The 26426-nt window shown below is 39.6% G+C and overlaps 1 protein-coding gene across 3 annotated transcripts in view; it reads left to right on the forward strand.

Moving 5' to 3' along the window:
* Positions 1–26426, forward strand: part of LOC122996962 (protein kinase C epsilon type-like) — a 117565-nt gene that overhangs the window by 59232 nt on the left and 31907 nt on the right. For all 3 annotated transcript variants that reach the window (XR_006407119.1, XM_044372795.1, XM_044372794.1), the window contains exon 11: positions 15592–15746. Coding sequence is in view for 2 of the 3 variants with exons in the window: in XM_044372795.1 (XP_044228730.1) it covers positions 15592–15746 (155 nt within the window). In the remaining variant the exon portion in view is untranslated. The remainder of the gene's footprint in view (positions 1–15591; positions 15747–26426) is intronic.

Genomic DNA, 26426 nt, shown 5'->3' on the forward strand with positions numbered 1-26426 from the left:
AATAACAATCCTGTGAAAGGCACGACTCTGTTCAAAAAGATAAGAAAACTAACATATCACTTAAAATCCTTAAAAATTTCATTACATCAAACCTTATTTTAGAGCCATCTGGTGTATTTTCCTGCAGGATTCAAATGTTCTACCTGTGTACGATGAATTCACAGGAAATGAAACGTTCAGTGTCTTCTACTTCCTCCTTCTTCTTTCTTTCACTCTTTCTCAGCCCAGATACAGTTACTCTTCTTTTGTTAGGTTTCTGCAGCTGAGCGTCATGTTTGCTGTCCTCAGCGGCGGATTATAACAAAACACTTGTTGTTAGCAGAGTTGTGCTAACCAGGACTGTAATCTAGAGAATAATAATTTAAAGATAATCTAAAGGAAACCATCTGAAAATCTGGTGGTTCTTTGACGTTTGTGAAACCTTTTCAATAACAGTCAAATCTAAGAGTCTACTGCCATAACTGTACTTGTGCACAGTGTTGCTTTGAGCTAAATGCTAATGTCAGCATGCTAACATGCTCACAGTGACGATGCTAAAATGCTGATACGGTGTTTACAGCAGGTATTTAGTCATAAGTCATAAGTCATAATGATAGAACTAGATGAAAAGTCAGAGGATCAGCAAAGTTATTACAGCGTATCTTGAGGGAGGGATGAATAACTGGACCAAATGTTATGACAGATCACTCAGTTGTAGCGTAGTTCATGTTGGCGTCAGAGGAAACGTCAGCAGGATTCATCCGCTTGAATAAATTGGTGCATTGCCATTTTCTAAAACCATGACGCTACACTGAGGTGCTCAAAAACCTCATGCGTGATCATCAAAGACGTATCTGCAAAAAAGGTCAATAATGAACCATTTGTTTAGAAATGTAAACACATCTCCAGTGAATCATCTAGTTCCTCTCAAGAAACAACTAGTCTTTTTTTAAACTTTTACACGAGAATTGAGAAATTATTCTGGGAACAAGAAGTGTTTTCTGGTAAATATGAGACAAAAAGTGTAAAGATAAATGTTTTCTCTGGTGTTTTAATGCGTGGGATCAGTAGGGGTCAGAAATGTCCGAGGAGGAGTCGAGCACAGGAAGTTTTGCGAGCTGCATCTTTTGTTTATTTTCTGAGAATGTTCTGGAAAGCTTGAGTCTTAACGATGGCGTCTCCTGTTCAATTTATTTATTCCTGTTATTTTCCTCTAAAGCAAACACAAACATGCGCCGGGTGGATGGAAGGATGGAGAGAGAGAGAGAGAGAGAGAGAATAACAGACAAAGAGGCAGTGTTCTCAGATGACATTTTTACATTTTTCCTCTGTTTTACTTCATTATTTTTTTCTGTCTTTTCTTTTTTTTTCTTTTCTTAATTTTCTCCGTCTGCTTGTCTCATGGGAACACACACACACACACACACACACACACACACACACACACACTGGCCGTCAGGGGTGGTTGGGAGTGTGTTCTTGAACAAAACAAAGGGATTGTGGCTCTTATATAACCGCTTTGATCCTTATCAGGGACATGATGTGTATTCCATATGCTGTGTGACCCCGCCCTCATCATCCGCCTGCCTCCCCCCCCCCCTCCACCTCACCACCACCGCCTCACCTTACCTCCCACCCGACTCTTCTTGGAACACACACACAGCTCTGGACTTGTTGTGATTACAGTAAAAACCCCACATATGCATACTGTATACAGTATATAATCAGCGGTGTCACACTTACATAACACTCGGCTCCGCTCGGCCTGTCTCCCCCGGCTGATCCGCATCCACTCAGTGTGCTAATGAATTAGCTCGTTTGACCATGACGGTACCGTGTGAGACTGAATTCAACCGCCGTGTCGTAGGCTCATTCACCTCATGTACAGTTTTGCTGTTGGAAGTAATAAAAAGTGACGTTAAGTTCAAACATGGGTGGAAAGAATGTTTATGTGACTCTGGAGGTGACGGTTTTCATTCTCACAACCAGAGAGGACTTTGATTTTAGTTTAATTTATCTGGTTCCTCTAAAGGAAGAACCTGGAAATCATTTGCTCTACTAGAGTCTGACACGGTCCTAAAACTGAGACCAGGATTACCTCAACAAGTCTTTCTCACAGATAAAGAAAAGCTAATCTCACAACAGCAAACACACAATGTGGCACAAAACATACATCATTATAACATCTGCTAGCAGATTAACCACCAACCGTCACCTACCAGCATGTAACACCGCAGCATCTCAAAATAAAAAAAAAAAATGATCCGCCTTTCCGGTTAGTAGATTATCTTTTTCTGAAGATCGGATGGATTAATGTGGACGTTTTTCCCAGCTGAACTTTTCCAAACAGTTATAATCCAGAGCAGAACTTTACAGGATGCTCTTTAAGAGAAGAGTTATTATCTGTTGTCACAACGAGGTCGTAATGTTTGCACAATGCAACGGCCAGAACAAGACTTTTCTTATTAAAGTACTTTATGTGAAAAAACAGATGCTGAACTATATTCTGTACATCCTATTTTTTATGTTTTTTTATGATTTTAATGGTAATAAATAAAAGGACAGCTGGTCTCAGTTTTGTCCTCTGTGGTTAAAAGGAACCGTCAGAATGCTGGAAATCATGTAGAAGTGATGTAAAACATGTTTTGTTGTTTGTTTTTTTTGCAGGAGAAGTTCGGTGCATGTTTGTTGTTTTATTTTTTTGTTTGTTTGGTTTCGGCATATTATGTAATGTTCATAATGATCCGCGGCTCCCTGTTTGTTAAGGCGAGAACAGGTTTCTCCTGCTGCACTGAGCAGTGCATGCAGGGCGTTCAAGACAAAGATGTAAAAGGTGTGTGTGTGTGTGTTTTGTTCATATTTATTATAAATATACATATATATATTATTATTATTATTTGTTTTTGTGAGATTCAAACTTTTTTTTTTCCCAAAGCGCGCCTGTTCTGCAAGAAGCCGTTCGGCGCGCTGTGACATCACTTTACATAAAAAAGTCGTAGCACTTTGTTTGACCTATGTCCTACCTACACCCTCCACCCTCTGCTCCCCCCCCCCCCCGCCTTCCTCCCTCCCTCCCTCCCTCCTCCTGTTCTTCTTAATCGACTGTGGGATCACAGCCGTTCCCCTATCGGCCTAATTACCGCCAAGAAATGTAAATAACATTATACAACAGTAGCGCTGGGCCTCATTCTGCTCTGTACAGAGAGGCCGAGCAGGGAGGTGAAGGCAGCGAAGAACTGAAGGAGGAAATAGAGAGAGAGAGAGAGAGAGAAGAGATACAGGAGGATGACATAAGGATTAAAATAAAATAACGAAATAGAAGAAGCAGGTTTTTTACTGCAGATTGACAATATTTGCGATGATTAACCGGCCGATCTTGTCGGAAAGGTGACGGCAAAAGAGACGAAGAAAGGGGGGAGAGAGAGAGAGAGAGAGAGAGGGTTTGTTAAGAAGCGAGTGAGGTCAGGAGAAAGACAGATGACAGCGGACGAGTGAGTGTTTTTAACGAGCTGTAATTGGGGAACATCAGAGAGAGAGCAGAGACAGCCAGAGAGCAGCCAGGTACATTAATGAACCTTTGTTCTGAAGGACTGAAGGAGCGACAGAAAGACAGATAAAGATCAGGACGGACAGAGACGGTGATGCTCAGAGTCAGGAGGGCCGTTCATGACCCAGAGCAGAGACGTCGAGCCGACTGTTAGGGATCACAGCAGCGATGTGGATGTATATGAGGAGGAGGAAGAGGAGGAGCCACTTGTTAAAACATGTTAATATACTGTTGGATCCAAAAAAGCAGCAGTTTAATCTTCATAAAGGAACAGTTTGACATTTATATCTACTTGATTCGGACGGTTGAAGCTTCATATTAGCTTCAGATAAACTGTTTTAATACATTTTTGTTCAGACTGTGGTCAGAATGAACAAGAGGAACGATTACGGCAAGAAAAAGCTGTTTCAGTGTTCATATAGACACCTGACTGTTTGTCTGCATTAAACTAATGATATGAAGTGTTAATCAGTAATCTTAAGAGGTTTTGTTTTGTTTACCTGTGGACATATAAAACCAAAGCAGCTGTTTCTCCCTGCTTACTGTCTTTCTGCTAAGCTAAGTTAACCAGCTGTTGGCTGTAGCTTCCTGTGAGACGGTTAAGTCATGTGACTCTCAACTCAACTTTACTTATATAGATACTATATATATATATATATATATACACTTTACACACAACACAGTTGATCCAAACTGCTTTACAGCACAAAGAAAGAAGACAAAAAAACACAATAGAGGCAAAGAGAAAAGTAAGAAAATAATAATAATGATGATTAAACATGTTTCTCAAAATGTAAAAATATGCAAAAATACAAATATTAAGCTGAAAACAGAGTCCTTAACTTTTAACCTCACATGTCCCATTAGATGTAAACTGGGCTAAAGTTCAAACCACATTCAGAACAACACATTCAGCCAGTCATCAGTCATCAGATGTCTTGTTCAAATGCATCAGAAGTTGATGAAGCAATTACATTAGTCATAATATGTGAAATAAAAATGACTTTTGACAGGGATTAAGTGCAGAGTTCAACTTTATTGGGAGTCACTAAATACAAAATGCAGAATGTTCTGTCTCATGATGTGAAACATGTATGGTTTATATCTGAACTACTTTGAATTACAAATATGAATAATAAGATTTATAGAAGATCTTTATTACAAATTCCATAAACTGATTTAGGGGAAGTTCTCTCTGTACGTGTTGCCAGTTCACGTCTTGGCTTTTCCCAAAAAAAATCATTTTCTATAGTCATCTGTCTGTGCTTTGAAAACAAATGAGCTCTGCTTATGAGCCGGCAATAATCCACACAACATACGTCATGTTGGTTCTGCAGGAATTTCACTTTTCAAGAATGTCCTTTTTCCCTCCCTTTAGCTCGTGAACTGCCTCTCCGCTGCCTCATTAATTTCTCTCAAATGCAAATTCTTCTCGGAGAACGGCTGTTTGATTGAGATCAGAGCTCAGTCACTTCTGCTAAAATATCACCAGACTGCTTATTAACACACATGCAGGGTGAGAAGGTTGACCCCGTTTGAAACAGGATCACGTTAAAGTACCAAAAAAACATCTGCAGAAAATTAAGAAGTTAATAACACTTCCCTTCCAGCTCTCGGTCTCTTTATGGGCTCATCCAGGCTACTTCACACGTTCTGTTGTCATAGATGCAGAAAGTGATGAAGAGAAGCTTATAAATATTCATAATTTATGATAATAATAAGAATCAGACCTCTCCGAGAGACAGACGTTATCTGCCTTGTAGCTTTTTCGTGTTTTGTGCTGCGCATGTCTCTTCTGACGCCAGCTCAGAGTTTATCTCCTTAACAAGCACAATTACTGTATTTATGTGTGTGTTCTTGTGCTTCCATGAGAGCGAGAACAATTTTGTAAAGTTGGAACATTTTGTCCCCGTTCTCTGTTTTCAGACTTTGCATTTCAGCGTTAAGGTCAGAACCAGGTCGCGGTTAGAGACAGATTGCTTTTATAGAAGCCGGCGTTGGACGTTTGTAGGGGACACGATGTGTATCGGGATCTTCTGTTCGCCCGACTGTCTACTTCAAGGTCTCGTCTTCTGCTTTTGCTACTGACAGACAACTGTTACTAGGCTGGACTGACCACAGACTGAGTGACTGAGTCATTAGCTGTTACTCTTTTTAAAATGAATCAGCATGAGATGATGTAAGCGGAGGACAGCGGCGTGACGCAGGATGACTGTGTTTCCTGCTCTGATCTCAGATGCTCTCAGCTCTGGTGTTAAATGCAGTGAAGTCAGTTAAACTCTTGTTTAAACAGACGCGTACCAGCGTCTCTTCTTCGTCTCCTCTCCTGCCGTCCAGCGTGATCGACTCTCCGACCGGCAGCGCTGTCGGCAGCCTGCAGGAGAGACAGTCTGTGGTTTTCACATCACTAACAACGAACAACAGGAGTCCTGCAGGTCAAACACGAGGCTCATGCAGCTGTCATATCAGTTTAACGCGGGGCGGCTGCTCTGCAGGTGATTTGACTGTAACTGCGGTAACCAGGTAGAGATAAGCCTCCCGAATTTGCACCCAAAATGCTGTCAAAACATTCATTTACAATTTCCACCGCAGCTTCCATGAGCGTTGACGTGGAAAAGGCGCATAGATGCGTGAGAGAGAGAGAGAGAGCAGAGTTCAAACACCTCGATTAACCATCAGAAACTCTCACTGCAGAGTGAAACAGATGAAAGAGCTCAGAGAGACTTAACAGATAATTAGAATCTACCCACAAAAAAATACACACATACATGCAACACTCAGGAAATCCAAGACAAACATTTTGCCTTTTTTGTTTATTTGCTTGTTGGTTTGTTTGCTTTTTCGTTGTTCTTGTTATTGTTGCTGCCTTGTTTTTTCTCTCTCTCTCTCTTTTTGTATCAGTTTGTTTGAGTGTAGTTTTCCCTGCTGTCAGTCATATGTTGCTTGTTCTCATATAAAACCAGATAATTAGAACAGTTATAATTCAAATTAAAATAATCAAAAACTCTCTCTTTCAAATCAAACATCGCAAGACATGAGTGGAAAGTATTGTTCTTGCAACTATATAACTTTATAATCTTATTTTTGACTTAACCATGTCATGTGATGCTACTCCAGTAAACTTTAACAACAAATATTACAGGCCACACAGTCCAGTCATATACTGGGATCTGACCTGGTCTGTTGAGGACAGTCCCAAGTAAAAGTACAGTATGAGTATAATAAAACTACTTAAAGCTGCTTTAATTGATGTTTTTCATTACAACAGCGTCTTAAATGACGATGCTTAATGTCTAACGTTTCACCACAAGAGAGTGAATAATGGACTTAAATTAACCAGTTGGACAGAAACACGACTTCAAATGAATGATAATGTTGCTCCGTAACTGCTGGATGTGGAAATGAGCGACTGTTTGCCAGATTTTCACCATATCAGCTTAAAAGGTGATGAATCAGTTAACGCAGGTTTAAAGTATCTGAATTTTTCAGTTGGTGTACAAGGTAAAAAGCTTCGTAAAGGTATAAAATAACCTAAATAAAATAAAATAAATTGTGCGAAAAATTTGTTCACAAATCCAAATTTTCTCATTAAAGACACGATACTGTAAATAAGCTCAATTAAAGATCAACAACATCTGATAAACGGCTTCATGTGTCTCTCTCCATCCCTCCTGGTGTGCTGCCTGCTGACACATGTTCTCAGTCTGTCTGCACTGTCAGACGTACAGACAGTAAACACACACACACACACACACACACACACACACACGTATAACTCGGTTTCATCAGAGCATTTTTTTTTTTTTCTGTTGCTAAGAGATGTGAAAACCCTCAAGACACATCCTGCACAGGACAAAAGCAATCATCCACCTCCTTCTCTGCTTCTTAAAATCCCACAAACACACACACACACACACACACACACAAACACACACACACACACACACACACGCTGCACTCCCACGCACTTGATCAATGGCTTTATAAGGACCTGACGTTCCTAGAAGTCTGTTTCTCATGAAACTAATCAAGACAAACTCCTCACTTACAAATAGGCCTTTTTTTTTTTTTTTTTTTTTTGGACCAATGAAAACGCAGCGTTCTGCTCGTTTGTTTTTACGGGAACGAGGAGTAAGAAGATATTCAGTGGGGGAACCAGCAGCCCACAGCGTGCATTGAACTCCTGTCAGTCATTGTGAAGAACGACAGTGAGAGCAAATTTAGCATGCAAGAACAATGAAAACACACACACACACACACACACGCACACACATGCACGCTGTAGGCACATGCGGTCTGCTCGGCCAAATATGTGTCATTCCTGAGCAACAGAGTTGTTCGTTTCAGGACTGCAGTCATTAGTGGAGAGATGTTTGCTGTTCTTGGGATGCAGTTCAAGCACACACACACACACACACACACACACACACACACACATCTGTAATCCTATACTTGTGAAGACTCACTGATGTAATGCATTCTCTAACCCTAACCTTAACCAAGACATGAAGATGCCGAACCAGAGGGGGCAGATCAGAGAATGCTCACTATCTGTCTGTCTGTCTTCTTGTATGTAGATGTATATATTTGTGCACACACACACACACACACACACACAGGACTGTTTCCCAGGTTGACAAAGAAGTGACCCAGTCATATCTCTGTAAGGACTGGGACCGATATGTCTCGTAGCGAGCGTTCACACACACCAAAAACAGCCCTGCATGTTGCCCCGCTTTAGTGTGGGTGTGTCACTTCAGGCACCGGCGACACATGAAATACAATCCAGGAAGTTTGAACAGATCCAGGAATTTGAAACCTTATCAGACACTGCGCAGCAGTTTATAACACTCAGAGACAGGATTTTTACTACTCTGGAAAGTTGTCACCATTGCAAATTAATCTAACAGGAATGTGCGCTCGCGTGTGTGCGGTTGCCCGACGGAGCGTCTCGTTGGATATGATTGTTGCATTGCTGCAGAAGCTGAGCCAGGTTCATCTTTTTTTTTTTTTTTTTTTTTTTGCTGCGTCGGTATCTGGGCTGCAGCGCCAGACTGGTGTCACTGGAATGAGTGAAAGGGGGCTGCAGTGTTAAAAGAGCACTCCACCAGTTTAACACTGCACTCATCTAACGTTGACGCACAAAAATCATTGTTTTTATTCCACACGTTCTTCTTCCCTGTCAAAACCCCGGCGCCTACATTACCCACAGTGCAAATGGAATCGATTCACTTAACTAAACAGATGCGGGTGCGTATGCTAGTGGTGGCTAATGTATTCTGGAGCCTCCGGCAGAGATGAGCAGTGAGCTGATAACCTCACTTCTTTTTTACTTTTCAAACTTGTCTTCAGCCCCAACCGATGCTGACTCAAGCTTCATCCCTGAGACAGTTCATCAGATTTCACAGACCTCCCTCTGGACACACTAAAGCCTTTATAGTGCTTCTTACACATATGTAAAACTGGTGAAGTTCCCCTTTAAGTCGTTACTGTAGCTTCTGTGTAGAGTGACAGCTTTTATTTATGTAAAAAATATTGTATTTCACATAAAGGTGACATAAAAGATGTTGCAATCTTGTGACTACCTCCATGCACGGAGTTATTTTTGGTGTAGTTTGCTGGTATCACACACTCGATAGCTCCAAACTTCAGTCATAAGAAGAATCGGGAAGATAGTTGAACTTCCTGCTCTTTAGATTTGATCCCAGTTCAGATCACATTCTGTCCGTCAGCGACCGTCTGCTCGGCGCTACAGTACAAAATATTCTGGATGTGATTCCAGTGGGCCACACACACACACACACACACACACACACACACACACACACACACACAATACGCTCTGTCCTCCAATTACAATCATTTCCTGCAGCCATCATCTGTTGGAGAAAAAAAAAAAGAAAAACTTTTGTCTTAAAGGTTTTTTTTGGACAGTGTTTGTAACGTTTACAAGGAAAGCAGTGTGATAAGCTTCCATACAACATTAGCAAAACAGTGATTAGACAGTGTGGAGATGTGAATCGAGGCCACAGAATGAAAAGCCAGTGAGTTGACTGAAATCACTGAGGGCATCTTTACTGGGACGGCTCTGTGTGGTAATGACTAGCAGCCAAACGGTAATGGCTCATAATGTTCCGAGGAAAATAGGGCAGCAATTCACTTTTTTTTTTTTTTTTTTTTTTTTTGTTTCTGTACACGGACAAAAGTTCAAATACCACTTGTTTTTTTTTTTTTTTTTTAATTTTCTTCCCAGTTTTTGACTGATTTTGATGAGCATATTTACTATAGCCTCATGATCAGAGCTCATACAGTCAATCTAAAGTTATATAAGGGTTTACATCCATAAAAATGTTGAAATTGGATACTGTAAAGCTCTTTTATTTACTGAGAAGTGCTTTACGTCATCTGGAATCTGTAGTTACGGGATAAAATAATAACACATTACTAATACTGTTTCCCACTTGAACCTGCTGTACTTCCTCCTCAATACTTTTGTTCTCCCCCTCCCGACTGTCCTTCCTTTGTTTCTTCTTCTCTCTGACCTTTTTTGTTTCCTTACTCCGTCTTCCTTTCTCTTTCTTCCTCTCTTGCTTCTGTCCTGTTACTTGTTTTATTAATACTTTTGTCCTTACATTTATGCTGTCCTTTTCCACTTCCTTCTTCCATTGTTTATTTCCTCTCTTCCTTCTCTCTCTCTGTCCTCCTGTCTTTTCTTTTTTTCTCTCTCTCTTGGTTGCTCTCTTCCCTGCGTCTTTGCCTTTTTATTCTTAATACTTTTTTTCTACCTTCATTCTTTCCTTCCTTATTTCATTTATTTCATTCTTCTGAGTGTTTTTAACCACTACCATATATGATTAATATTTTTCCATCATGGTATTGATAATTAAATTCAACTAAGTGAAGAATTTGAGTTTTTTTTCAACCATAGATTTTGTTCCCTGATGGAAGAAACACATGTGTGTTTCTGACGTTTGTGTGTGTGTGTTTAGTAGCTGATGTGGGGACATAAAACTGTTTACACACTGACATTATGTGGACTCTCCCTCCCTTTTAGGGTAAAAAAAAGTCAAGTCCCCATAATGCAAATCATTAAATCTTATGGTGAAGACTTAGTTTACGGTTAAGGTGAAAGTTATAGTCCAGCTAATTCTCCAGAAAACAAGTGGAAGTCCACGTAATGTCCTCTGAAGTGATGTAAACATGACCGTGTTTACTTATAGGGAGCGAGGAGGGAGAAAGTGTGGGTTAATGGGTTCAGAGCTACATAAGATTCAAGTCAAGGCTTGTTCTACATACATTACAGCAGAGAGGCATAGAAAGGGCACATACTTTATCTCACACACACACACACACACACACGCTAGTCTGATAACCATCGAGACGGTATTGTATGCGTTGGGTTGGGGATCATCTGGGTGTGTACCTATAGAACATGGAATTAATGTATGTGTGTGCGTGTGCGTGTGTGTGTGTGTGTGTGTGTGTGTGTGTTTGAGAGAGAGTGTGTGTGTCGGTGGTAGGAAGCCAGTATCTGTACATTTGTAATTACACTCAGGAAATGTTTATTCATGTTTGATTGGGTGGGACCAGCCGGGACTCTGGGTACATTTAAACAAACTATTTCGACATCCTGTTTAAAGTCGCTTTCAGGAGGAGCAGACAGAGAGAGAGAGAGAGAGAGAGAAAAAAAACTGAGGTGGACCACCGGCCACTTATGTAAGACCCGATCCTGACGGCAATTTAAACTGATACCAAAGAGGAGAAAGGAGCCCCGAGGTCAGCTTTAAAAATACTGAGCGGGAATGTCGTCGGATCAGGCACAAAGACCTACTGTTGGTCTGGAGGAACGACGGAATTTACTTGGATGAATTAAGGTCAAATTGAACAGTTAAAAACAAAGCTGCAGTATATGAAAGTAGGATGACGGCAAGAAACCAAAATCACCAAAAAAACAAACCAAAAATCTGAATCTTTGACACTTGAATTGTTCCTCTTAGAAACGGATGATCTTTACTTTGCTCGGTATCAGCTATACGTGTAATTCCACTCAGTCATGGCAGGTGGCTAACTCTGAATTCCAACCAATAAGGTATGAATATCTTAAAACTGGGAAAAAAATTGGTATCAGATTGCTACCCTGAGGGTGTTTTCAAACCTTTTAGTCATGGAATCTACAATTAGTTTGGGCAGAGCAAAGCAATTGTACCAAAAACCCTGTAGAGGAAGTGGTATCGGTTTGTTCGTTTTGGGAACGTGATCTGATCTCCATCTGACCTGACTACAAGGCTGCAAGTTTGAGCTAAAGAGCTCCAGTAGCTGGGTGTACTGGGATGTGGATGGATGGGTAAAATACTTGCTAGCAGCTAGCTTACCTGAGGCCTGTATCACTGAGCCTAACACTGGCTGTCCTGGATATCATGAAACTGGCTGTCAACCAGCTCAGTGTGTTCATGTGAAAGAGGCAGTGTTGTTAATTACAAGCAACGTAATCAGAACCATGAATGAAATACTTGAATATATGAGATGAAACATTCAAGTCAAATGTAAACAATATAATCATACAACAGAATAAGAAGATATAGAAACACTAGAAATCATTCCCAGATGTTAAAAGTAGACTAAGGCGTAAAATGAGTGTGTGAATGATTATATGTGAGTAATTCTGCTGTTTAGTTGGATAAATAAACTGTTTCTACTACTGAAGTGAAGAGTGGAAAAATAGTGAATGACTGATAAGGTCTATCTGACCCAAATGTTGTATTTAAAGTCATAAAGTCAATTATCACCACACAGTCTCATGTTATTCTGAGCAACAGTGATGGAGTCCGAGTGTAAAACCTTCCACACCGTCAGTGTCGTAAACTATCTCTCTGTTTTCTGTTTGTTAGAAGCTGGTTTTTAAAACCAGAGTGGATGTCTGGAACAATAAAATAATTCTACTGACTACTGTATAAGAATATACAGTAAGCTATATTGCTCTTTTTTTACTCGTCATTTTATTGTAAACTCAGGATTTATGTCCATGTCGGGATCCTGTAGGAATAATGTCTCTTCTTTTCCAGTGATCTGATTGGTTAGTGGTCAGGGTGAGGTCTGATCCTCTGAAGTTAACCTGCTGCAGAGCGTGTTAGCCGTTTAGCATAAGTTACCATGTTTTGTGATACTGGAAAACCCGAGTTAAGCCCAAAGATAGGTGGATAACACACTGATCCGCTCTGTTATAGACTCACGTGGCTTTTAGTGATGCATTTTGGTTCATTTGTGCATGAAAGGAAACTGAATCCAGGGGAAAAACATCATTGATTAGGACCGGAGCACAGGTTTGAAAACACCTGAATTAAGATATTCTCCATTCTCACATATATGTATTAAGAGAACTTTCTCATTCATTCTAATAAAAGTTGTTTTCCAGACACGTATGCCGGTTCAGGCTTCAACACGCTGGCAGCATATAACTTGCCACCTGACTTACCTGTGTCAACGCACAGCAGCTGTCCAGAAAAGCATTAATTTGATTTTATTCACCTTCTGGTTAAGTGGACAATAGCTTTGTTTTAACATGCAAATGGAAATGAGGGCAATGACTTAGCAGATCCTGTGGTTACTGTATATTAGTCACCTCCGGTTGAATTGTTATGTTTTTCAGGAGGAGCAGGAAGAAAATTCAGTTTTACAGGAACATCTCCTCTTAAATGACTATGTTAAGAAACAGGGTTATTGAACCTTACTCAGAAAGTTGAGTAAGTCTGTCTGGGAAAGCCCGGACCTCACATCTGTGCTGTACTGTGTTATTTTTGATGATGACTGAGTAAAATTCTCTTGAATTATAAAGTAAAAAACCCCTGATTACTGTAACTGACAAAATAATTTTAAAGTCAAAATCACAAAACTTCAAAAGATAGTGCGACTGAGATCGAATTTCGAACTAATGATGATTAACATTTACTGAAATCTGAGATATAAGGCTTTTACCCTCTTCCCTAAAACTCCACAGATAAAGTCAGAAAAAAAAACTGAGCTGAAAAAAAGAAGGTTATTCTGCCCGGCAACAGCGGTGGTTTGTGATCTTCTCTGCATGAAATCGATCTGCAAAGTCGGCAGTACAGCTGTCAGATAAATATGAAGAGAAAAAAGCACATTCAGTTATTAAGACTTTAACAATGGAAGCACTACAGTAAGTTACCAGTACAGTAAAGTAAACAAACATCAAACATCTATTGAGGCTAGGGATGCACCAGTCCAGCTTTCTCTGTCCTGATATCATTTTTTTTCAGATATCTGACAGCACAGAATACCAATCCGATACCAACGCTTTCACTTTTTCCCCAAATTAAAAAAAAAACAAACAAGAAAACACTGTATGGAGCTCTTTGGGATCATTTCTGTGTAAGGTAATAGGAATGCAGCGACACTAAAAACTGAGTTGGCAGCTCACTGTGATGTAATGAATGTAACTGACAGTGGAAACACTTAATTTTATAACAACACAGACAAAGTGTATTTAGTGTGGATCAGTCACATCATGGCTGATGCCTGACTGAGGTCAGTCTCAGTGTCCATACGGATCATATCAGATTAGTGCATCCCTCGCTGAGACTTTAGTAAATGTACCACTGAACATTTTCCACACTTCCTGTGTCTGAGGATCAGGTCTACAAACACTATATATACATCACATCAAGAAAACTTCCTTAAATGTGGTGTTCTCACACACACACCGAGGCTTTAGATAGGTGAACGGTATCTACATACAGTGTGTGTGTGTGTCACCTTTCCTGCTCACACTGTGAATCCTGAGAACTCACACAATGGCTCAGAGGGACTCCTCCTGGCTCCTTATATACAGTGCTGTTTATATCTCAACCCCCACCAACACACACACACACACTCTCTCTCTCTCTCTCTCTCTCTCTCTCTCTCTCTCTCTGTCTTTCTCTCTCTCTCTGTCTTATTTCCTATACGAAGAAAGAGAGCTGGAATTCAGGAAGGGGGCCATTTTCCCCCGGAGACCATTTTCAGTACCAAGAGAATAGAGCTCGGAGGGCGCGGTATAGGGTGTGTTTTTTGAGTGTATGTGTGTCACAGGAAGGGATCCTATGGGAGCGGAGACAATCAGTGTCGACCACATACAGCAGTTTTGTGGTTTGTGGTCTCTGTGTGGGACTTTATAAGATATAGAGTAGTCTGGATTTTACACCTCAGTGTCACTCAAAGTGACTTTAATCTACATTTTTTCAAAATAACAATGTATGAAATGACAGTGTGAATGTCGAAGGTGTCATTCATAGTGATGAACCTACAACCTACAGAGTTTATCAGAGACTCTGCAGCTCCTCTCGGCTTTACAGAGCTTTATATGTGAGTTTCAGCTCATTGTTTAGCTGTCCGGCTGTAACTGTACTGATTCAGCTCTCATAGCGTCATTTTCGGCCGCAGCAGGCAGCTGTTTACAGAGAAAAAGTTTTAAAAAGCCACTGTACACTACCTGCTCAGGACCAAACAGCAAACAGACACAGTTAGCTGTAGACTAGCTGGTGAACATAGTGGAGCATTTAGCAGCTAAAGAGCCAGATATTTCCCTCAGGAGTTGGTAGAGAGTAAAAACAGAGCTAAAAGAGAGTGAATATTGGACTTACATTCACCAGGTGGACAGAAACACAACTCCAAATGAATGATAATGTTGCTCCGTAACTGCTGGATGTGGAAATAAGCAACTGTTTGCTAACAAGTTCAACATATTAACTTAAAAGCTGATGATGGGAGTTGTGTTCACTTGTTGTTTCTGCTGAACAAGTGGCCCAAAAAGTCAGTTAATGCAGGTTTAAATTTATATCTACCTGTTTCATGAACTCTCAAGTTTCAACATTAGTCTGGCTTTACTTGTCAAAAAGCAAAGGACTGACCTCTGTGAGGTGATAACATGGATTTTTCTTTTAAAATAATAATCTTCACTCTCGAACAAATCTGTATCAAGAAGAGGTCATTCATATCAAATGCCACTGTGTATACCCTTTAAATACAAAGTGAGTCACTTCCTCTCTCCCTCCCTCTCTCTCTCTTTTCAGGACCGGTTGTTCTTTGTGATGGAGTATGTTAACGGAGGCGACCTGATGTTTCAGATTCAACGATCCAGGAAGTTCGATGAGGCGCGATCCCGTTTTTATGCCGCTGAGGTCACGTCTGCTCTGATGTTTCTCCACCGGCATGGAGTCATATACAGGTAACCATGCTACCAGCGTTACCCTAATCCCTAACCTTCAACACATACCATAAGTATGCACTGAGGCCTCTATAGATTCTGTGTCGTTTTTCCCCTTTTTTAATCCTCTATTTGTTTGATGTTATGTTTTTTTTTCCCTTCTTCATACTGTAATACCCACCACATTAAACTGGATGTAACATTATTCCCTTGCACTTTCCAGGACTTTGCACACTTAAGTCAAAGCAGAAGTTTCAACACAAACTCTACTCCTTTTATCGTTTGATTTAATGTGAAACATGAATGTCCTGCTTATTTGAATTAGTGCCTCCAACTGAGACATGCGTCTCCATTACAGCAAATGTAGGAGAATTCCAGGGAAAAGATGAAAATAAACATTAACTGGAACTCCCACCGTAAATGAAGACGATGTTGTAAACTTAAATAGCGGAAGTGCACTGTTCAGAAATCTACACGGTGCTTCGGCTCATCTTATGATCCTTTGTGACACTGTGGAGCCTGAATGTTCTGCTTATTTGACATACAGTAGATCCTCCAGCAAGACACGTCTTCCACAATATAAATGGTAGTTTTGACCACCAGCAACAAGGCTTAATTTGGTCCAAACGTGTCCTTTCATGCATATGCTAACATGCGTGTCCTGGTTAATCCAGTTCTTGAAATGCTCAACCCTTAAACTTGTCTGACAGCTTTTCAGTTGATTTGGCAGTCCTTGTTGTGTCGGTTGGTTGTTGAATCATCATTTTATAAACTCTCACAAGGTCAAAAGTGAGGTAAAAATGGAGCAAGTATCATACAGACCTCTGTGCTTTCTAGCTACCGAGGTGGACAAACATGGAAGCCTGCAGTATCCGAATCTTTACACTACAGATTTGTACACAGCAGCATTTAAAATTTTTACATTTCTGTTTGTGTATAGATTAATCAAACACAGTCCAGCGTGTTAATGAGAGAGCTTCGGAGGTTTTGGGACGCATATTTTTGAACTTTGGACAGAGTCTGGCTAGCTGTTTTCCCCCTGCCTCTAGTCTTTTTGCTAAGCCAAGCTAATCACCTCCTGGCTCTAGCTCCATAGTACAGAGAATTATCATTCATTTGGAACCGTGATGCCGGTGACCTGGCAAATGTTAGCTCAGTATTCACTCTCTGTTAGTTCTGTTTTTGCTCTTTACCAACTCCTGAGGGAAACACCTGCTCTTTAGCTGCTAAATGCTCCACTATGTTCACCAGCTAATCTACAGCTAACTGTGTCTGTTTGCTGTTTGGTGCTGAGCAGGTAGTGTACAGTGGCTTTTTAGAGCTTTTTTCTTTGAAAACAGCTGCCTGCGTTTGTGACCGAAAACGAGAAAGAACAAAAACAAAATTGCAGCCAGACAGATTAGCAATGAGCTAAGACTCGCTAAACATGCTAATTCTCTTTAGATTTGTTGCTAGTGATGCCTCTCACATTACTCATTGTCAATCGATATTTTATTTTGAAAATATCAATTATAGCTGCTTTAAAGACGCTGTGTAGGATTTTAATATTCTGGCACCCGGTGGTGGTAGTATCTGGTATGACACTGTGGCAGTGAGCTATGCACACTGCTACCTGCCCCCAGCACATGCAACCAGGAACCCATTTACACCTGGCGTTAAAGGGAAACTTTTTTTACAGTGTGGGTAGTATATGCAAATGAACAATGTTTACTTTCCCTCCATGTAGCCTGCACCCAGCGCTCCCAGCTCATTTGCAAAAGTTTGGTGACTTTGGAGATCTGCCTTAGACTACAACTACTCTTCCTCATTTTCTGTAGTGGTACCTTCAAGGACTATCATACTTTTAAATACTTTAACATATCAGCATATTTGGAAGAAAAGCAGTTTCATGATACAAGGCTGAATATTGCCTTGTGGAATCAAACAACAGTGTGGAGAAGGAAGCTACCACCACTGGAGGTACGTTACAATGCCAGGCCAAGAGAGAGGCTCTGCAGCCAGGGTAGCTTTGCAGCATCGACCAGTAACCGGTGAGGATCATCAGAGAGAATGGAGACAGACTGAATACCCCGCGCTTCAACAAACTTTGCGGTGCTTTGTTTTCTGATGGAATATTATATTGGACTTGAATTCTGAATACAGAACAGCGAACAGCGACTGTGTTAAGTTACCTACTTTTGCGGCTGCGTCCAGCTTGAGTACAATGCGGGGTCCGGCTCCTTGGCGTCAAAAATAGGTCAAAGAAAGGTTGCAGTTTTTCACCTCTTCATCCACAATTGTTTCCCAAAACAAGCTTAAATGGAGATGGCAGATTCTGAGGTGTTTTGACCATTCATCGGCAGCTCTGGCTTCTGTACAGCTGTGTAGTTCTCAGTAAGTTTGCAATGATCGACATAACTGACGTATTTTACAATCCTTGCACACCACTATGATATATCCAGACTTGATGAGGAAGAACGTTTTGTAATTGAAAATAAGCCTCACTGAAGAGATATAACGCTGTTCGGTCTTGGCTAAATGACCGCTGGATGTAAACACAACATCAGTAGAGTCAGTCAGTCTGATTGGACGGGACATGTGCAATGCATTCTGGTTGTTGTTGGTATGGTAAATCTACAGCCTTTATCTCAGTTTTCTCTAGTCATAGGGCACCGAATTTCAAAAATAACACATTGCACATTTCTACTACATAGGTGACTTAGCGTTAAGAAATGATTATATTCATAGTGGTTGGATGTGGTGATCACAGCCAGGTGTAAATGCAATCGGTACAGTGTGACCATATTCATAAGAAGAAAATCCCAGCAAGTTGAAAGTTGAAAGGTCACCTAACCAAACAAGTCTTCCATCACAAAAAGTGATTTAAAAATGGATGATGCCTGTTCTTGGCATTGCTTCCCATGTCTATTGACAAGTCTGCCAGCCCTGCCCAACCAATTTTCATATTGACTCAGATATTGAGATCTGATCACAGTGCAGGTGTAAACCAGGTGTAAATGCAAAGACTAAGGGTTCAGATCGGTCATTATCCAGATGATGTATCCAGATACAAATCATATGTTACCTGGTGTAGACGGGGCCTACAGTAGGAGCCAGTGACACTGACTGAACATGAGGCTGATCAGCTGATGCAAGGGTGACTTCAGTGCTCTACCTGAACAAACTCATTGCTCAGTGTCATGAACTAGAGAGACCTGAGCTACCGACAAGGAACTTGGAATGGCTAGTTGCCAGTTTATTGGGTGAATCTGTCCAATTAATTGCAATACAGTTCAACATAAATGCTGACTCTGTGAAGCACCAAAGTTTTTGTCAACATTATGTTTCTAAGTGTCATTTTGAAGGGGACCTATTATGCTCATTTCCAGCTCTCATTTTTATCCACTAGAGTAGTTTTGTATGATTCACAATTCAAAAAACTCCCTATTTATCTTATTTGGGCCGTTTATGCAGCCCCTCAGTTCAGCCTCTGTCTATTAAAAGGCAGTTTTAGCTCCTGTCTCTTTAAGCCCCCCCTCCCGATGAGCCCACTCTGTTCTGATTGGCCAACTTTGAGGAAGCTGCCGAGGGGTAACACGTATCAGAGTCGTTTTAAGTTACCGTTAAGTTACTGCCGATGCAAACCCAACATTTCCTGCTTTACTGCTTCACATTAAAAGTTTTTAAATGACTAAACAACGGGTGACTGTTATTATGAAGAAATTGCAGGAAGTGAAACATGTTCCTCACTGAATTAGCAAAGCTTCGATAGCGACACTAAAAACCAGTCTAAATAACAAGAAATGGAGATATTGGGAGCTATTTCTTCAGCAGATCAGTTAGAAATAATGCAGGAAGGAATAGTAAAAGCAGAAACAGCCACAATGACGATGATGTTTGATGAAGAGCTGCAGGCGACCAGCACACCTCCAAAAAGTAAACAACTTATTTTACTTTGCAGCGCTGTGTAATGGGAACAATGGAAAAATGCCATAATGTTAGCAGAGCAGAGCAGTGAACTTGCACACTGTGCATGGAGCAGATGACCAAATAAAGAAATCCATCACCAGCCGACATCGGCTCGGCCTAAAAGTAGGTAAAACCATCGGAAACCGAGCATTCAGAGCAGTCTGAGGCTTTTTTGCTCGCAGGTTTTACTTCTACATACATTTACCTTTGACATGTTGGCACATTGTAATATTATATATATGTGACTGAGAATAAAGAAAAGCATAATAGGTCCTCTTTAAGGTACAAATTCAATGTAACGTTATTGTCATTAATCTTTACAACGCAGTAGAAGTTGTCAGGCGTTCATGGAGAAAAACAGCTGCTAAATATTATTGTCACATTAAATAGTTTCTTTAGTGATGAAATTCAAACTCGTTGACTCTGTCAGTACACTGTTTGTGTATGGGACAAAGTTACCTCACTGTTCTTCTACTTTGGGCACTACTAACTGTCTGTGTGGACCACTCAGTCATAATATCATTGTAAACCAATAGCAAACACACAGCTGGTCCCACAAAGCAACACGCAGCTCGAATCATAACACTATTGTGATGGACACGGTCGCAGTAAAGGTTCAGGCAGTTTGCTACCAGAAATAACTGTGATAGAAGAAAAGTGAGTTCTTCTTTCCGGTGTTTTCTCTTTGTGAATCTGAGGTTTGATTCAGTGTTTAGAGTTTCTCGTCATGCAATCTGTGTGTGTGTGTTTGTGTGTGTGTGTGTTTATGCCGTGCCATCTTTACTCAGTAAGGACAGTGAGTTCTGTTGAGGCTGTGTGTGTTTGTTCATGACGTTATGTCTCCTGCTCACTGACATCTGTTTTATCCTCTAATTTCAATGGTATTTAGCACACACACACACACACACACACACGCGCACGCGCACGCGCACGCGTTTGTACTACATAAAACAGTCCTTAGCGTAACTCTAACCTCAACCATCACAACTACCAGTCAACTCTTAAACCTAAACCTTAATTTGACCAAAAAACCAAGTCTTAACCTTCGAATAACCCTTTGAAGAAGAAATCATGACGAAAATGTCTATAGAGTCCAAAAATGTCTTCATTCTCCAAAAAAAAATTTTTTTAAATCCTCTCTTTATGAAAATGGCCTTACTTTCTCATCAGGTCCTCACTTTCCAGATAAGTCCTCTCTGTCCTAAAATGTCCTTATCTTCTTTAAAAAAAAAAAAAAAAAAAGGCCTTCAAAACTCTCTTCAAAAACTTCCCAACAAAATGTTCTCACTTTCCAGATAAGTCCTCTCTGTCCTAAAATGTCTTTATCTTCAAAAAAAAAGCCCCCCCCGCCCCCCCCCCCCTCAAAAACTTCCCAACAAAAATGTTCTCACTTTCTAAAAATGTTCTCACTGTTTAAAAATGCCCCCTCACTTTTCAAAGAAACGCCTCTGACAAAATTCCCACTTTCAAGGTCTTAAACTCAGACTGTTCCTCTCAAAAGTAACAAAAGAAGAAAACAGCACACCTTTGATTGTGATCCAACTTAAACAAAAACTGAGGCATCATCGCCTCAGTAGAGTAAACAAAGCTATAATGGAATAGCGAATATTTTCTCTTTCAGCTATTTTTGAACTTACTGTGGCGGATAGTTCGGGGAAAAACTTGATATTTTCAGCACGCCGCTATATTTTAAAATCATAGAGCTCAGAGCCAAAAACCAATAATAGGAATGTGACAATCATCTATTCCTATTTCCGTCAATCAGTCACCTGTTAATAGTTTTAGATTTCCTGGCACCCTCACACATGATCTCTCAACACCCAATTGCATCCTCATGAAAACACAGCAGACACTTAAGAGGTTTGGTATGAGCACCAAAACTTTTAGCGCCGTCCCGACAGGCTGTATCATAGTTTGATTTGGCAACCTGAGCGCTCAGGACTGCAGACTGCTACGAATGACGGTAAAAACAGCAGGAAAAAAATCACTGGCACGGAAATACCACAACTTAATAACATTTACACCGCTCGCTGAAAAAGGAAAGCCCAAAATATCATGAAGGACGCCAGCCATACCGCTCATGTTCTGTCCTCGCTCCTTCCACCCAAAAACACGTTACATCATACGTCATATCGCCCGTCTCGCTAACAGCTTCTTTCCACACGCAATCAGGTTGCTGAACAGCTGACGCACCCATATGCACTTTGTTGTCATTGTGTGCTGTATGTTGTGTTTATAATGTATACATATGAATGCACTGTGTACATAGTCTATGTACGGTATGTCTGTAGGGTCTTTTTTTGTTGTTTTTGGATGGTGTGTCCTCTTTGTTAAGTACTTCATAGTAGTTTTAATGCACATGAACAGGTTTTTCTTGGTGTCGCAGTAAAGGAAGGAACTGTCAATCATCTCTTGACGTGAAGTGACTTCTGTTTTTCAAGCAAAAGCTACACAGAGCCTTGAAGAACAAAATCAGCAAAGCAAAAATGCAGGCTGGCGATGCAAGGTGGTAAATTTTATCACAATTCCCACAATTGAATAAAACGGACCTTCAACCTTTTATATACTGCATGATAAATATTGTGCATATTAACAAATAAACAGGTATTCTTATCATGTGAGGACCTCCTGCCATTGACTTTTAATGGATAAAACTTAATTTAAATAAAAACAATATCTAAAAACAGACTTTATTTAAACAAGAAAGAAACACACACCCATTTTGATATCAGATATATGATCACAAATACTACATTCAGTTGGGATCAGGTCGTCATGCTATTAATTTATTTATCTGCTGCCAATGTTAGTTGAGTGTGTTTGTCGCACTGGCTGTTCATTATCCGTGTACGTGCCCTTAAAAGTAGTGAATATACAAAATGATGGCATGAAATCCTCACGTACAAACACTCACAGTGTTCCCAGATTGAGGAAACAGGCTGGAAAGTGATCAAACATGAATGGTGTATTGTTAAGTGTTTGGAAATTAAAGGTCATTGGAACGTGAGAGAAGATGGTAAATTCCTCTTCCACATTTCACTGCTTTAATCACCTACTTGTATTTCTATCTTTTGTCCTGTTATTGTTTGGTTTTTTCATTTCCTAAAACCCAATAAGCTTCACTTCATCCGGGATCCTCTGGGTTCTCCGATTTCCTCCCTTCCGTAGAAATTCAAGGTGATCGTAAAAAGTGTTTATTCACCAAAGAATTGCACAAGTAATTACCACCGAAACTCAGCTGAATAAATAATGAATAATAATAGTTACCCAACTGTTGAAACTGGCTTTAAAAATGCTTGTTGCAACAACCAACTTTCCCTGAAGGGTTTAATAAAGTCTCATCTTGTTTTTTTCTGATCCAAATATAGCCAGGTATGCTTCTTTGAAATACGACTGACATCAACTGACTGAAACAACTTGCCCGACATTAATCAAAGATTGTTAAACTGAGTCTGATTTCTTCTCAAGAATTTTTTTTTTTTTACTTCTAAATGTGCCAAACTCCTGTGTTGGGCAATATTCTTTTGACTTATAAAAGTACCTCAAATGCTAAGTGTTTTTCATTCGTAACGTAAGCTGTATGTTTTTTAGGGTATTTAACGTACAACATGTCACTCACAGACTGAAATTGTTGCCAAAAGTTCAATGATAAAAAATACTTGACTTGCTGGCACATATTGGTGCTTTAGTGATTAATGTTTTATATTTTTATTAATGGAGTGGTTGCATATAAAAAAGGAGAAACCCCAAAAAGAGGACAATGATGTGGCACTGAAAGCGATTAAAGATAAATCATATATTTCAGATTAAAAAAAAGAAAACAGAGAAATCTCACTGAGTGTTAGTTTTGCTGTGTTTAGCACCAGTGGTAGAAGTATTATGAGCTTGATGTAGTTAAAGTATTGCAGTAAAAGTAGTGGTTTGGTCCCTCTGACTGATATATTATTATAAATGACATCATTAGATTATTAATAGTGAAGCATCAGTGTTAGAGCAGCATGTTACTGTTGTAGCTGCTGGAGCTAGTTTCAACTACTTTATATACAGTTAGCTAGTTTAGTCCAGTGGTTCCCAACCAAGGGGTTGGGGCTCCTCCAAAGGGTCAGCAGATAAATCTGAGGGGTCGTGAGATGATTAATGGGAGAGGAGAGAAGAAAAAACAAAGTTCTGATACACAAATCTGTTTTCAGTTTTTGGACTTTTTCTCTAATCTTTGATTTTGGCTGAAATATTGGATCATTTGAACATTTATTGAAATGAAAGCATGTGAGAAGTTTAGAGGGAAAAATCACTATTTGGTGGAGCTGTTAACAACTCATAGACATGTGACCCCGACTACACACTGCTTTTTGTAAGACGTCAAAAGCCAAAAAATTGTATTTTAAAAGCTTGTTATATTATCCATTGTGTCAAATCTTCATCTGAAAAGTAACTAAAGCTGTCAAATAAATGTAGTGGAGTAGAAAGTACAATATTTCCCTCTTAAATGTAGTGGAGTGGAAGTATAAAGTAGCATCACATGGAAATACTCAAGTACAATACAAGTACCTCAAAACTGTACTTGAGTGTACTTTGTAACTTTCTCCACTGTTTAGCACAAAACACAAAGTTCAGCTGATGTGAATGTCATTAGATCTGCATGTATTTGGTTTTAAACCACAGTTTTGGACAAACAAAATGGAATAAAAACATCTCTAACACACTATAAATAGCATGAAACACAATGTCGTATAAAACTGACGCATGACATAAACAAGGCTTAACATACTGGAACTTACTTCCATAGTTAATAATCAGAGGATGTGAAATATGAATCTACCACTCTGTAGTTGTTTTGGCTACATGATGTCCCACCCTGCTGGTGCCTGCTGGACCAGGACTCATTGTTTCACACAGTCTCTGTTACAATGCTTTTATTAATGAAGACGTGAGTTTATAATCACAACATGTTGAATGGTGTGTATGTGCTTCTTTAGGTTTTATAACACAGTTTAATCTATATCAATCATCAAGGTTGAAGCCAAACGCTTGGACCTTTATTGTTATGTGTTTGTCTGCGATTGCTTTTGGCTACATAAGGAAGTTTTAAAGTAATACTCCACCCAAAACCTGTCTTGAGAAACAAACACTGACCTCCTATAGCGTGAACAAGCAAGAAGTGGCTTATTACTAGACATACAGTACATCTGTTACCAGAAAGGAAGAGATGTGATGTCTGTTTAGATTATTAACTTAAATTATTAAAATAAATATATTCCAATTGTGAAAACACTGTCTACCTGTTTGTGCAGTATCATTAAAATTACCATGATTTTGCCAAATTAAAGCTTAATCCTTGCTGTTGCTATCACAGATGCCCTGAAATTTTTAGCTGTATTTTAGAATAAACATAATTTAAGAATCAACATATCATCAGCAACATATCGTTTTGAACATAATTAATCATACAAATGGATAGTGGAAGAGAATATTATATTTCAGGAGAGTTATATAAGACTTTATTAACTCCTGTACAACTGTACAACTTACGTTCCCATCGACTTCTGGAAACGTCACTACTGTATAGAATTAAATTTTATATAATATTAATCTCATTGCACATCATTTTATTTTTTAATGATTTAAGAACAATCGAGCTTCTTCAGGTTCCAACATATCAGCAGTGCTTTATATAAACACAATGGGACCACAGGACTAAAATTTTCACTGTACAGTATACTAATGATAATAATAATGATAATGATAATAAATAATAATAATGATAATATCACCTCAGGTTTACAATCTTTACCATTAAAAACATTCTAATTAACTTCATTGTTAGTTGGTCTTTATTTAGCAGGATTATTTTTTAGTTCAGATGGTTTTTACTCTGATTTCTATGTAGATACAAAGCAAAAATATTAGACCTGAAAGAAATGTTGGTCATGTAAATGATACCCAACCCCAACTGAGTATGACATTCTTTGAAAAAAAAAAAATCTGCTTTAGATGCTTTTCAACAAGCTCTTTTGTTTGTTTGTTTGGGTTTTTTTTTTTGCTCTAAATTGTCATTTGCTGATCAGATTATATCACTGGAATGCACCATGCTGGAGTTTTTCTTCAAAGGTCTTGTGACATAGTTGGCTCGTTCCTGTTCATCTCCAGAAACCATAAAAAGGTTTTTAAAGTGGATATATCTTGGTTTTTTGTGATTTTCTGTTTTTTTTTTTTTACATTGTTATGATGTTGGATGTTAAACATGGTCAAACATCCAATATTTGAATGTATGTAAAATGCTCCCTGAAAGTTACCTGGTCTGAAAGCTCTATTTGCAAAGTTACCTCTACTTCCTCCTTGTGATGACATCAGATTGTTCACACAGGCCGTCTGTTCCGAAGCCTTTGCTGCTGAGGTTGTTCCATGGGTTGTTTACGTCATCCACTCACATATCGCAGGTTGGAATTGGGCTCGAACCATAGACTGTATAAAAATATGGACATCACCGTCACAAGTGAGCCGTTGCCATCTTGGCAGTGCGTGACGCTGCCTAACTCCCAGCCAATTAAAAATGGGCAAAGAAGCGGGGCCAAATGGCTGAAACAAGCCACCTAGCGGCTGGCAGACCTGTCACTCAAAGCATTATGCATAACTTTACGACTTAATAAAATTTAAACGAGTGAGTTATAAAAAAATTCACCCCCCGTACAGTTGTCATGAAAGGGGAAATTAGCTTTAGAGACCAAAACCATTTTTTGTACCAGGCTGTAAACA

Source organism: Thunnus albacares, chromosome 14 (assembly GCF_914725855.1).
Source record: "Thunnus albacares chromosome 14, fThuAlb1.1, whole genome shotgun sequence".
Taxonomy (NCBI): domain Eukaryota; kingdom Metazoa; phylum Chordata; class Actinopteri; order Scombriformes; family Scombridae; genus Thunnus; species Thunnus albacares.